Here is a 14,482-nt window from a genome sequence, read left to right as displayed (position 1 = left end):
ACGAGCACCACAGGGAGCTTGGGAACGCCCCCCGGGGTTCCCATGCCCGGCGCGCACAAACGTGCTTGAGAGCCGCTCTCTTAGAAAGTGTCAAGTGTGCGGTGGGTGTCATCACCACAGTCACCGTGCTGCGCGCTGGGGTCTAGAATTCATTCCTCTTACAACGGACATTGTATCAGCATCTGCCCCCAACCCCAGCCGGGGGACCCCTGCCCCCATTCTGAAAGCCCAAGGCTCTTCGACTCCACGAACGAGTGAGCTCGTACAGGACTTCCTCTCTGCGCCAGGCCCCGCACTCCGCACACGCAGGGAAGCCCAGATGTGGAGACAGCAGCCTGTGCGCCGGCGGAGGGGCCGTGGAGAGAGAGAGAATATGAGTCCGCCTTAGACGGGGGGACAGCTGTGGTTCTTGACCTGGAGGACCGAGTGCTGGGGCCCCAGTTTGCACATCAAGGGGCAGGGGGACAGCTTGGCAAAGCCCACGGCTGGACGGAACAGGGGGTGCTTGCAGACTCACAGGGCACGGGAGGTGCTTTCATTCCTGAAACCCCAGCTGTCTTCTACCCGTCACTTGGAACATCACAGCGCAGGTATCAAAACCAGCAACAGAAAGTGAAATATCACAGGGCACATGACTCCTCGAGGACGTCACAGCACAATGGCGATGTTGCTAGGACTCACCTCACTCCTTGACCCCAGAAGTGCAAACCCCAAAGCGGAGGCCGGCGGCGGCCCACCCATGGACAGAAACCCCAAGTTCATAGCCCACCTGCCCCTTGGGCAGAGAAGGGACCTTGACTCCGCTCTCTAGACCCGTGACCTGATTCTACAAGGCTTCCTGACCGAGCTTCTGCCTGACCCCACGCCTCCAGTGCAGTTTGTACCTGGGATCTGGCCCTTCTCAAGCCCTGGCATTACTTCAGGGAGATCAACAAGTCACAAGAAGGAAAGATAGTACCGACCAGGAGACCCTGCTGCTGCCAGCACATCTGGCTGGTAATCAGACCACTTCACTCCGTCCTAAGAACAAGGATCACCCAGCTTCAAGATTCTACGATGCCGTCTTCACGTTCACTCTAAATACTTACAAAAACTAGGACGAATCATTTTTCACAAGAACCAAAATGTGAAAACAACCCAAAAGTCCAGGGGCTCATGAGTGGATAAGGAAGTGGCGCATCATACATACACTGTGTATGTTCTTCCGAGGGAGCGGCGCCAGCAGATGGGGAGGAACAAAGCACGCAGGCGCGACAACACACACCAACGGGAAAACGTGATGCGAAGCCACAAAGTCCATCACAGAAGGACCACAAGTTACGTGATTCTGTTTCTTATAACAACGCATGGACAGAGAGCAAACAGTGGTCGTCAGGGGCTGGGAGATTGTGTACTGGGGCCACGCCAAAGGACATGGGTCCGAGAACGCGGCAGCACGGCTACAGGGACAGCCGTACACCCCCATGGGTGCGCGAAACCACAGACTCGCCACGTTCCGTGGGTGAACATCACGGCGTGTGCTACGTCACATAAACTGCTCTCGGGGTAAGTGAAGGCAAACCCCGGCTCTCTCTCCCTCCCCCTGGTTGGGGTGACCGTTGCCGACTGAGGCAGAGTTGCGCGGCCTGTCTGGAATGTTTGACAAACAGGTTCTTCTCATGCATTATACATGTAACCTAAAACAATAGTAATGGGCACCTGGAAAGAGGGCAAGTATTTCCATCACCCGGGGTGAGACCGCACAGATTAACAACGGGACGGTTCACTGAAGCAGGAAATGTATTGGTCTGAGAACACGGGAGATCTTTGTGGGAGCGCGTGATTATCCGTATACTTGTTTGCAGGTTACGGCTCGTGTCAACGCACTGCCAGTGCTTTTAAGGACCTGAAATCGGGGCTTGGCAAATGGCCTGACCCAAGGCGTACGGACATGCGCAGGGCACAGCTCGGCCACAGCGAGCACAGACACGCCAACCTGGCTGCCCCACGCTGCGTGTCCCCTGCTCGTGTCATGCTGGCGTGGGTTTGCGTGGTGACGGTTGCACACCAGTGCTAGCATGCTCCTGGCTAAAGCACGTGTGCACTGTGTTTTGGGTGGGGGTGTTGGGACACAGGATCTCTAGCTGCTCCCTGGGCCTCTTCTCCTGAGTTCACCCCAGCATGTTCCTGAAGGGACCTGGAGGGAAGATGCGGTCGGATGAACTCCCACGTGTGGGCCACAGCGTGTCCAGGCCTGCAGCCACAGGTACACGCACTCTGTGTGGTCTGACAGTCTGTGGGTTTGTTTGTTAAGACCCCATCCTTGTCCTGAGCCCCAGAACTTTAGGAGTAAAATCCACCTTGGAAAGCAAAAGGGACGCAGGACACACGTCCAGGGAGAGGCACCACGGACTCACTCCTGTTCCCATACCCGTTGCTCCTAATCAGGAAAATCAGAAGCCGTCTTCTGGTGCCCTGTGCTCATTAAGGTTTTCAGGCACGTAAGATGGCTTCCCAGCATCGTGGGCTACGAACATTTTGTAAAATCAGGAGGGAAACACTTCTTAAATTCTAAAAGTGCATGTCCAGAGCCACGCTACCCGAGGCAAGCCCACTGGACCCCCACGGCCCAGCACGTCTCATCTGCACCGACCCACAGGACAGACAGACCAAGGACGGGGAGCACGGCAAAAGTGCAGGAAAGCCCTGGTGTCGCCGTCAGCTTCCAGGAGACCACGGTCTGGCCTTCCTGCGTAACCTTCACCCCATGGCGAGCCCGGAGACTGCAGGCTGAGGTCCGGTGCTGTGTGCTCCCCAACGTGATGTCCAGCTTCGCCTGTGGCCACAGGCCCTCTGAACCCTCCGTGGAACCCGCAGGCCCATGTGCCTGGTCGTGAGGGCCATCGGGGCTCCTTACTGCCCACGGGAGGGAGGGCCAACAGGCAGAGCTTGCCTCCACTGATGTGTCCACGCCTCATGGGTGCGATCTTGGTGTCTTCATGCACAGCAGGGGTGACGCTGCCATGGCTTTGTAGACACGTGGAGTGGACTCCAGGGAAGCTTTGTGAAGGGTCTGCGGGAACAAGGTTCACAACAGTCACTGTTACATTTCCCTTGGAAAGACTCCATTCCTGGCCCGTCCAAGGGAGCAGTGGGACCTGGCCCCGCCCCTGCCGGCTCAGGATGCCGTGGCTATGCTCTCCTGCCCGACAGGCCGACAGGCCGTGAACTCGGGCCCACCACCCTGGGGTGTTTCTCCTCTCGCACCTTTGCCCCAAACTGAGCAGAGTGCCTGCTCCATGTCGCAGAGTTGATTCTGGGGATGGAAATCCAGAGGAAAGTCCTCTTCCCGTCTTCTGACAGTCGGGGTGAGGAAGTGGTGGGTACCATAGGGTAGCACTTTGAGAAAGAGGCCTTCCCAGTAACAGGTCAGCTCGAAGACACAGGGAAGACACAGGGAAGACCCTGATGTTAAGAGGCAAACCCACCAGGCATCTGGAATTTTAGAACTCAGCAGCAGCAAAGTAAGACCTGCTAAAACTGTTGTAGTCCGAACACTGGCACCGGACTGCCGCCGTCCTTCCGTCCTGCTCAGCCCACGAGCTCGCCAGCTTCTCCAGACCCTCCCACTGGGCCAGCAGGGACAGGCCCCCGCTCTGCAGAGACGATAACCTGTGCTGCCTGACGGCTGGGCTGGCTGACCGCCGGGGCGCGCTGACCGCCAGGCGAGTGCCTGTGTGTGGGCGGCCTCAGGTGCTCAGACGTCTCGGTCACCTTCTCTGGATCGGCTGCTCCTGCTCTCATGGCTCATGACCCCGAGCGCACGGGGAGGCCAGGGCAAGCACAGAGCCCAGCATCCCAGAAATCTCTGTCCTTCTACCCAGTTTGCTCAGATGGATTATGAAACGGTCTCATCTCTGGTTTTAAACAGCGCGTTTGGAAAAAGTTAGTTTATTTCAAGACTTTAAACATTTCAATACGATCTTTTCTCCTGACTCCTCTGTACTCTAACATATCAGCAAGCATAGAAATAAAGTTACTACAAACAGCTGGCCCAAATTATTCTTCCAGTTTATCTCTGTAAACACCCTCCATGGGTTGCAGAATATGCATATTTTCTATGCTCCACATTTGGCTCATACATAATGTTGTGAGCACTGGATAGTATGGTTAAAAATGTTTCTCTTTCATTTCTGAGTCTTTAATTTTATGTTTGAGCTCTGCATAAAAATAGCTTGTAATTGCTTTTTGACAGTAATAAGCCTAAGATTGTGACTCAAAAATTTGAGATATTATGTTCTTTTGTAATTGTATTCAATGAAAACATGGTTCAATGTGGAGCTTAAAAAACTCCCAGCGTGTGCGGCCTCCCCAGCCCACTTCCAGCATTGAAGTTACAGCTGAAGTCGCGTCCGACTCCGGCACCAGGCAGACCCATCAGGCCCACACTTACTTCCTGATGCCCTCCTTCCTCCCAAGAGAAAAGCTCTCTTTGCAGAAGCCACAGTGGAAAAAGGAGAAAATTTAGAACCTTCCATCACTTCATCCTGTGTCTTGTGGCAGCAAGGAGCTGGCAACAGGGAGAGCAAGTCTCTGATTCCATCAAGGTTCAAACCAACCAGAGAGTCCGCGCATCGCAGAAAAGTGCTACAAGCAAAATAAGGTCAGAAATGAAGAGCCACAAGTATGCAACACTTGGCAAGCGTGAACTGAGATGGATCCAGCTCTAAGCTGCAAAGACCTCACCCAGAGACTCTATGAGGCATTAGAAATTGGCTAACATGTTTTTTAGGGAAGCAGAAATCAAATAAAACATTCTAGAAGCATGAGAGAGAGATCTAGTAATGAGATCCCGTAAGTGTCAAGACTGCATAGACTTCTCATTTATTCTTTGGTTGTCAAACTTAAATTTCTCCCACAAAGCATAGGGACACAGATATGCCCTCCTTTGCATTTGAAATAACAGCATTGAACAGGCTTCCGCGAGGGGCTCTGGACCCAGGTGGCCCCCTGGTCCAGAGCCCGCCACTCCCCTTTGCATTAAATTCACGTTACTGCCATTTTTCTCAATAGTGAGCATAGCACAGAATCGTGTCCAGGCACGTCAGACATCATCTGAAAGCCAGGAGAGATGGGTGCAGGCCCCCAGAGCCCCAGGGAACGTAGCATAACCGGGCCATGTTCACCCACCCCAGCCAGCATCTCTGGTGTGACAGGTTGGAGCCCCAGGAGGAGGACATCACCACATGTGGGACGTGTGCTCCCCATTTCAGGCCAGGCCAATAAGGCGGAACCCCCAACTGCCAGTCACCTCCACCAGAAATGGATCTAACAAAACCCTTCTTTCTAAGCTCCAAAACCCATGGGGTAAATGTTTCCATGCTCAAAATGAAATCCAATTCATTTGGATTTCTCCAAATCACACACTTTCAAATACTGCGCGTATGTGTGGCTGCTGAAGGCGCGTGCATGGCCCCGGCCGGGACAGCGTGGGGGAGATGAGAGCAGCCACGTCGCCCCATCACACCTGCACACTGTGGAGCCCCATGTCTCGGTCTGGGGCATCTTGAGGAGACAGACCGCTGGAGTTTGGACAGCCTGACATTTCCTACGTCACAAGTGTCAGCCTCGAGGGGATGACTCTCCTGGCTTTTTCTGGGTAAGAACTTTGCTTTTTACCTATGACATCTGGTAATACTAGTTGCTGCAAAATCACTAACCCCACATTTTAATGAGTCAGCTCATTAGAAGTTTCTTCTCATTCGCACAATCATCCAAAGCAGTGTTTCCTGGGCAGACCTCCTCCTCGCCCATGGGCCCTACCCTAGAGCCTGGGGACCGTCCTTGTCAGCCCCAAGGAGCCCCTGCTCCTCCGCAAAGCCTGCCTGCATGAGGCGTGGGTTGGCTCGTTCCCACAGCATCGGCGGGCGGCCGGCCACAGGGGCGGGAGCACATGGGCGGGTGGCTGCCAGCTGGGAGGGGACAGTGGGGTCCGGTGCACCACCAGCCATTTGCCCCATGCTGTCTCCCTTCCTATTTTATTTTTAGCATTATTATTTTTTTTTAATCCTGATAAGTATGTCTCAAGATTTCTAATATTGGCCAGTTGGTGCTGTTCTAAGCATTTGAGTCCGAACTCCTGATGAGTGAATTTCCACGGGGCTGACCACGGTCTCTGGGACCTGCGCTCAGTTTCCTACATCAAAGGTTTTGCTCAGGATCAGAACCAGAACCGCGCCCTAGAATTAGCATCTGCTTGGCTTGAAAGTGCTGGCCTGACATCAGTCGTTCCCAAGGCCCTGTCTAGACCAGATCCCATGCAGGGTGGTGACGTCCACGCTGGAGGTTTTCAGCCGTGAAGCCGTGACCATGTCGCTGCCCGTGCTGTCTGGCTCCATCCTTTCTCTGGGGATCTGCGGGCTTGGATTCCTTTGCTGTCTGTGGAGCTGAACCAGCACTCGAGTCAGGTGGGGTCTTGGGGGCCTTCATAATCATCCTCTGTCCCGCGGACACACAGCATGGCCCAGGCCACGCCCCAGCGCCAAGTGCAGAACGGCCTGCTAGCTGGGCAGAAATGTGTCTCCTGTGTGCGCCTTCCCAGCCCCACAGACTGCCCATTTGCATAAACGCCATCTTCTCTAACTGCCAAGCACCAACACCTTTGTCAGCATCCAGAGTTTGCCTAGGAATTTTGTATTCACAAAAAGCACCTTTCCTACTAAAATGGACAATTTGGGATTATAATGCCTGTACTCCCTGAACGCCTTTGTCTTGGTGGCATGGGCCCCTGGGGTCTCATCACCTCTCCCTCTTCCCCGGGGTGCAGCGGTCCCACCCGCTCTGCAGGGAGATCTGCAGACGTACACAGCCGAGCACTTAGGCTCATTATGGAATAAGGGAATCACACTTAAAATTTTACAAACGTTAATATGGACACTTAACTTCAATTTCTTTGAAAGTTAAGCAGGAAACGATGACTGTCCGAGTACCTCGGCCAAATGCTCGCTTTCTTACGGAGGCTTTAGAATGTAAGCAGTTGCAAATCGAAAGCCACATCCGTGCTCAAATTCCTCTCCTTGGCCCTGACGTAACCCCCCACCCCCTCCGCGAAGTATTATGAAGAAGCCTGTGGCCGTTTGGAAACACAAGCACGAGGCCCTTTAGGAGGCCGGAAGACCAGGGCTGGACCGGCGCGTCCGGGACTCATTTTGTTTATCTGGTCAGTGTTCCTCCGGACGAGTCTGTTCCGCGCCCCTGCAGCGTGGGTGTTTGCTGCTCTAGCACTGGGGGCAACTGGTAAGCGCAGTGCCTGACTTCAGGTCTTGGACACATGTCTCAGAGTCACCTGCCATTGAATTGCCATCCCATCGGGCGGCCACCACTGCTGAGCGCCAGGTACTAAGGGTAAAGATGAGAGGGTCAAGCACAGAATCTGACCTCAGGAAACACACTCCGGGGAGGACAGACATTGTCAAACAAAGTAGCGAGGATTCAGGGAGCACTGATAGGTGAGCCCACGTACCCAGCAAGGGCAAACCTCCCACGCCACACCCTGGGGAAAATGCCAGTTTCCGGACTGAAGATGGGACGTCCTGGGAGGCCCAGCCTCCCTCGGCTTGTCTGAATGAGGCCGTCTCAGCAGAGTCCTGGGCTCTGCCTGCCTCGCTCCTGGTGCCCCAACCAAGAGCAGGACAGGCGTCCTGAAGTCTGCCCTTCCTCTGGCCTCTCAGTCAAATCAGCACCTGAGACCAACGCCTTCCCTCTCCTCAGTAACTCCCCAGCCGGCCTCCCCCTCCTCCTCCAGCTCCCGCCACACCTGTGCAGGGCCGCCTCTCACCCCCACACCGGGGACCCCTGCCCAGCGAGCCGCACTTGCCAAGGCCCCCATCACACAGCACGAAGAGCAGGGTGACGCTGTAAAGAGGAGAAACACCTCGAACATCGCAGACCTTGGCAGCCTGCCCACCTGCCGTCTCCACTTAACTCATCTTCGGATCCCAGGTCCCTGCACCTGCTCGTGACGTGTACATCCAGGCTGCACGTAACTAGAAACCGAGAGGAAGAGCTCGTCTCCCTTCTGCATTTCCAGAGCCGCGGCATGGATGCCTGCAAGCGTAGCAGAGCAAAGAAAGAAAGGAATTGGCCTGGGCAAAGTCTAAAACTCTCTGATTCAGTCTTTACGTCTTGGGTGTGTGGGTTTTGCTTTTGTTTCACTTCTGTGAAGATGCAGGGGTATGTGTTGAGGGGGTGGGGAAGGGAGACAAGAATCACTTCTTGTAACATTATGACACCATCTCCAGGGCGCCTGGGGGCTCAGTCGTTAAGCCTCTGCCTTCGGCTCAGGTCATGATCTCAGGGTCTTGGGATCGAGCCCCGCATCGGGCTCTCTGCTCAGCGGGGAGCCTGCTTCTCCCTCTGTCACTCCCCCTGCTTGTGTTCCCTCTCTTGCTGGGTCTCTCTCTGTCAGATAAATAAATAAAATCTTTAAACATAAATGAATGAATGAAGCACCATGTCCACTGACCACCCTCCACGCCACACCAGCCACGAGTCTGGACGGTGCATCCCCTCCCCATGCCAGAACGAAGCTCACGGCCGGTCAAGCAGAGCCCACGACCCCTGATGCAGTCACCATGCTTGCGGAGGTCGTACGGCGCGGTATGGAATACCCAGAGACTGCAGGCGACCCCGGAGATTTTCAGCGGCAACCTGGGCCACAGGCTGGGGCTGAAAGGGAGTCCCGATGGCCACCCCCGGGCCACCCTCAGCAGCTCCGTGGGGGTCCGCGGGGTGTCTGAGCAGCCAAGGGCGTGGGGTCCTGAGGGAGCTTGCCCACAGTGGCCGCATGCAAGGCTACCCAAAGGCCTGCACACTGAAATGCTGTCATACCAGGTTCTTCACTGACCTCAGGAGGTAAAAATTAGAAGAATTTCAATTCTCAAGACTGTACAGTTCAACAGGAGATGTTTTCTCAGGGTAACAGAGACCCGGCACACTCGGGGCCAAGACTATGGGTCCGTCCACCCTGAGGGGGGGCCACATCCACCAACACCGCTGTGCTCTGGAGAGGGAAGGCCAGTGGGGGCAGCGGGAGCATGTGACATGAAATTTGGGATCACGTGGATTAGACATAAAGCAAATGGTGAAAGTTTAGCCAGAAATCAAAAAGGCATGTGTGAGCCCATACAGCCAGTTTATTTAAACATAAAAACTCTGTGTGCAGGAAACGAACTAGAAGGGGCAAAGGAGGTCCTCAGGGCGCGTGAAGGTGGCAGCGCCCAGCCCAGATGGCGCCCCACGTCCATGGCCGCCACCAAGGCGGAAGCCACGTCCAGTCCCGTCTGCTTCAGCGACACCTAGTGTCATCATTCAATTTAAGAACAAATCAGGGGAAAGAAAACTAAAATTTAGCTGATTCATACTGACGTCGACTTGGTTACCATAAGTAATAACTAGGAAATTCCTGCTCTCATAATAGCAAGGGCTCTCAGCGCAGAAACCCGAGCCGACCCAAAGGCTCGCGTGCCAACCCAGAGCCGTAATAACACGGAGAGGATGACCCTGAACGCCAAGTGGGCACCAAACGTCGGGAACCTTTCCTTGGGAAAGGCAGTCTGTCTATTTAATTGTCTTCTGAGAAGAAAAGTAAGCAGCCCCACCATCTCCTAGAGTTCTTTCAGTCAGCTAAATAAAACCCTAAAAATAGACCCCATGGAATTGGGCATGTAAGCCCAGGGGACGGACCCAATTACCTACTGGTTCTTTTCCACCATTAATGACTCTGTTCCTCGCTCTCATTTCATGATGCCGACCTCCCTGCCTCCCGCAGCTCAGCACACCCCACACTTACGTACCACGTATTGCAAATTGTGCTTAATGACACAAAATAGCAGATCCGGGGGTTTCCTAAAGAACAGATGTCTTTTCCATCTACTCATTTTTTTAGTACATGATGTGTCCTTTCAAGCTATTTCTACCTGGGATGGTAATAAAATATTTGATGAGTTTATGTGTGGTTGGTCTACAATTAGACATTCAAGTAATACAGAATTCAAAAAATAAAATACAAATACTGATCTGTTTTTTAATGTAACATTTCCCTTAATTCCTGCTACACTATTGAATCTTTTTTACAGAATATTAGGCTTTCATGATATCAAACTGAGTTTAAAAGATCATTTCCGGGGTGCCTAGATGGCTCAGTTGGTTAAGCATCCGACTCTTGATTTCAGCTCAGGTCACAAATCTCAGGGTCAGAAAATTGAGCCCCATGTCGGGCTCTGAGCATGGAGCCTACTTGGGGTTCTCCCCCTGCCCCTCCTTCTCCTAAAAAAAAATTGCTATATTAAAAAGTACGAGGAATACACTCTGATAATGTCCATCAGTGAGCTCTGTTCTTAACATGCTCAGCTACATATTATAAAGCTGAAACTTTGTTGATGGTTTCTGATACAATGTAGCTCATGGCTGAAATCAGATCTGGAATGTATATGATACATTTGGTCTCCAAGTGTAACATTATCACTGAACTATCATCTCGGTCTCATTCTCTCATTCTCTCGGAAGTTACACTTGATGAGAAGCAGTGGGAGCCTACAGCAGCTCTTGTGTGCCTGTCCCAGCTGTCACCAAGAACAAACCCCCCCCCCAAGCTCTCGGGAGACTGCGTGAGGGGAGGCCCCCCTCCACTTCCACTTCCGGGGCCTCAGACCACCATCCCACAGCCCCGCAGCTGGACCCATCCCCCCCGCCTCTGCATCAACAGCTGCAAGTCCAGAGACCGAATGCGGAATGGCCACGCAAGCAAGCCTGCCATCTGGCACCCCTTCCTCTTCCAGGTGCCGCCCCTTCCCTCTCGGCCACTGAGACGGTCCCCTGCCTGCTCCCCAGCCCATCGTCCTCCGGCTCTCCCTAGCTCCTCTCCTGACACCACTAGGGCCTGGACCAGTTCACCCTGGATTGTCGGGCAAGGTTAGCTCTCCTGAGGGGACCCTGTTCATTTCACCTACGCATGCACAACTTCCGATGCCTTTTCATACTTTCGGGCTGAAGAAGGGCTTTCTAAGCAGGACAACAAACTCGAAACAGTGTGCATTACAGCTAAAATCGGCTGCATTAAAAACAAAATGAAACAAAACGAAAATGCAAAGATAAACAACACTTGGGAAAATTTTAACCGCGTGTATTAAGAGAAGGGCTACTGTCTTTGTAAATTTCATAAATTAATATCCTTATGTTAGATTTTGCATCAGGAAAATGCAAACCGTGCTATGGAATTTAGTTTGGGGCCATACTAAAAATTTCTAGGTACTGAATTAAAAAAAGGTCTTTGGTTTAAAAAGAAATGTTTTTGAAGGAAACAAAACAGAACTGCGTGATTTGACCCTATTTATTTGCAAGCATGAGTGTTGTCCACACAGGAGACAAACAGAAGCTCCTGACCGTGTGGGCAGCAGCCGTCTCCAGGGGCTAGAGCTCTTTCCTTACTATTCTCCTCATTCTTCCTCTCTGCTTATCTATCTCCATAGTTTTCAGTCCAAGTCCCGCCTACCCAGACTTTCCTCGCATGTGACCCTGACTCCAGATGCCACCCGTCTCACCGGCCTTTCCCCCTTACAAGCCTCAATGAGCCACTCACCTTCCTGGGACACCAGGAACGACTGTCAAGAGTACATCAAACCCCGCAGCTCTGTGTCTGCCCCTTTACAATATCCCAAACCTTTAGGAGAGCGTGCCATGCACCCCCACCACCCCAGCCCCACCAAGGGAGAACATGAGAGCCACAGCAGACAGCGTGGCCGCTGTGTGGGCAACGGGCAGGCTGCTGGATGCTCAGCTGGTCCCCGCTCGGGTCACCCTCTGCCATCGCCTATTTCCACTCGCGCCTCCTGACCTCTCCCCCACAGGGCTGCACAGACAGGGGTTTGGTGGGTTTATGGAGTGATTGGCTACTAATCTCACCAGTTACTCTCACAAACAGAGAGAGGACAATCTTGTTTGAAAGTATTCTGGGACTTCGGAGTGTTCTGGAAGAGACAGCCCCAGAAAGCACCATGGGCTGCTGGCTGGTCCTCGGCCGCAGCAGGGACGTGTCACGGGAGAGCAAGGTGGGCCTTGTGACTGGGTGTCAACCTTGACAAGTAGCGGGAGTCCCAGACCCCGGGACCCAGTGTGGGTGGGGTCTTAGGGTGAAGGGGCAGGAGCCCGGGAGCCGGGGTGGGTGACAGAACACATGGGACGTCCTGCCTGCGCTCGAGCAGTCCATGAGCAGGGCAGGCGGCACTGTGAGCATCCCTCCCTGATCCACATACCGGGTCACACCAGACAGGGACCAGTGACCGTCCCCAGATAAGACAGTGCCAGCAGAGAGTCGGGGAAGACTCCCTCCCCGGGCTCCGGTCCACCTCTGTCCCCTGGAGGAGGCTTGCCTTACACTGGCCACCACCATGCTGAGCAGCTTCAGCTCCCCGGAGAATGAAAGCTGAGCCCCCAAGGGAAACCACCAGGTCGGCGCAGCGCTCTGGGCTGGGAAGGGAGGACAGGAAGTGAGGAAACAAAGAAGCCTCTGTAAGGTCGAGCTGCCTGGGAGGGCAGGCCAATAGGAACGCGAAGGGAGTGCGCCGCTTACTGTCCTCCACGGCGGGAAGAAGGCCCAGGAGCAGGGCCAAGGCCGGGAGGAGGGAAGTGAGCTGTGCTGTGCTGGAAGCGGGGAGCTCGGGGAGTAGGGGCACGGGGCTGTGCACACACCGGGACCCACGTCCACGGGGAGCCCCGGGGAGACGCACGCTGCCCGGAAGCTGGCCAGCCTGAGGAGTGAGGACGAGGCTTTGGGGGAGAGACCCCAGCCAGAGAAGAGCAGCGGCTCTCCCGTCACAGGCTGCAGAAGGCCGAGAGCAAAGCCCACGCCTGCACACAGGACGCCCGGCTCCTCCCCTGCTCTGGCCCTTCTGCTTGAGAGCCTGCAGGCTGGCAGGTGTGGCCGGGGCTAAGGAGGCCCCGTGTCAGAAAGCACCACAAGTTCTAGAAGTGAAGGTGAGAAGCAGACGCAAAATGAAGCGTTCGCTGCGCCAGAGCCCCTCCAGAAGGGTGTCCGCCGCTACCGTATCCGACCTGTATTTCCACATCTGTCTGTAGGATGTCTCCAGCAGAAACACATTCTACTTCAACATTACCTTTGAAATTAACATTTCCAGAGCCTTAAGATGAAATTTATGTCAAATTAATTTCTGGGACTCAATGAAGCTTAAAATGAATTCATAATGAGGTACATTTAAAAGGTGTATATAGGGGTTTGGGGGGCCAATCAAAGAGGTCCCCTTCCTGCCGTTAACTCTAATTCCATGATGATGACACTTTCTTTCCCAGCACCGCACATAAGGTAAGGAACGACACACTCTCACAATTACTGTATATGCAGAACGTGCAGCCAGACAGAAGCCGAATATTGCCACGTCATTATCATCATTACTATTATTATTATTAGTTAATGGGGTATCGACGTGCCCACTCATAGGAGACATAATGAAGAGATAGTTCCTATGCTGCAGATTTATAATTTAATTTAGACATTCTTATAATTCCAATATAACACATGCAGCCTGAGAAAACAATTATCTCAAAAGTGCAAGATTTCCTAAAAATATGTGCTATGGCTCCTAATGACCTCTGCAGGCTTCCCATTGTGTATGGGTGAAGAGTAAAATTTAAGATGCTATGACTGTATAGAAAATAAGGTATTTTCCATTCCTAACATGTAAATATTGACACTTTTAGGGTATGCCTTAAATAAATTCAGTTTCTTCAGCAAATAAAATGTGGAGTGTTAGAAAGATGCTGGGAAAGGTGCATAATTCCTTCATCCACGTATCATGCACTGGGTCCATTGAAGTCATGATTATTACATTTGGCCTGAGAAGCTAAAAATAGAATATGTTGCTTGACTTAGTTCAAATCAGATTTCTCATGATATATTTGTGTGTCCTGTGTTCCTAACAACACATTCAGTGTAGCATTTGTGTCTTGGGCACAGTCACGAGGAGGGCTTATCCCCCAGCAATTTTGGGAAAAGGCCCAGTGAAGACAGCTCAGCAACTCCTGTCCTGACCCAGGCCACTCCGTGAACCAAGCTGGGCCTACTCAGAACAGCCCGGGCACGCTCTCAGGCTGCCACATGCGTGGGCCCCGGAAGCAAGGTGTAGGAGACAAGTCACTGCTTACAACTACTGGGAGATGCCACCTGCAGAAGATAAACATTCAACAAAAACCACACGGTATCCAGGCGCCTGGGGGCTCAGTTGTAAGGGTCCGCTTCAGCTCAGGTCATGATCCCAGGGTCCTGGGATCCAGCCCCGCATTGGGCTCCCTGCTCAGCAGGGAGTCTGCTTCTCCCTCTCCCTCTGCTGATCCCCCTGTTTGTGCACTCTCTGTCTCTGTCTCTCTCTCTCTCTCTCTCAGATTCTGTAAAATAGGTAAATAAAACCTTTTAAAAAAAAACACACAACAC

General features: G+C 53.1%; 1 protein-coding gene across 2 annotated transcripts; it reads right to left on the bottom strand.

Moving 5' to 3' along the window:
- Nucleotides 1–903: 903 nt before the first annotated feature.
- Nucleotides 904–8,127, bottom strand: LOC125082690 (uncharacterized). Of its 2 annotated transcripts, XM_047698549.1 has the most exons (3): nt 7,991–8,112; nt 7,796–7,893; nt 904–3,052 (listed from the first exon to the last, which is right to left on the bottom strand). In XM_047698549.1, exons 1-3 carry the CDS (start codon nt 8,077–8,079, stop codon nt 2,619–2,621), a joined length of 621 nt encoding a protein of 206 aa, XP_047554505.1. In that variant the 5' UTR covers nt 8,080–8,112; the 3' UTR covers nt 904–2,618. The 2 variants fall into 2 exon arrangements, 1 of the variants encoding a protein (XP_047554505.1); XR_007122044.1 differs by lacking the exon at nt 7,796–7,893 and having other exon boundaries at nt 7,991–8,127.
- Nucleotides 8,128–14,482: the final 6,355 nt, after the last annotated feature.

Source organism: Lutra lutra, chromosome 12 (genome assembly GCF_902655055.1).
Source record: "Lutra lutra chromosome 12, mLutLut1.2, whole genome shotgun sequence".
NCBI lineage: Eukaryota > Metazoa > Chordata > Mammalia > Carnivora > Mustelidae > Lutra > Lutra lutra.
Note: the sequence above shows the minus strand (reverse complement) of the source record. Positions and strands in the feature narration are given on the sequence as shown.

Excerpts from the sequence above, each read along its gene's own strand:
- LOC125082690 (XM_047698549.1), bottom strand. The coding sequence starts at position 8,079 with ATGCCGCGGCTCTGGAAATGCAGAAGGGAGACGAGCTCTTCCTCTCGG. Across the intron at positions 7,894-7,990 it reads GATGTACACGTCACGAGCAG|CGTCACCCTGCTCTTCGTGC; the intron begins GTGCAGGGACCT and ends TCCTCTTTACAG. Across the intron at positions 3,053-7,795 it reads TGAGAGGCGGCCCTGCACAG|ACCCTTCACAAAGCTTCCCT; the intron begins GTGTGGCGGGAG and ends TTGTTCCCGCAG.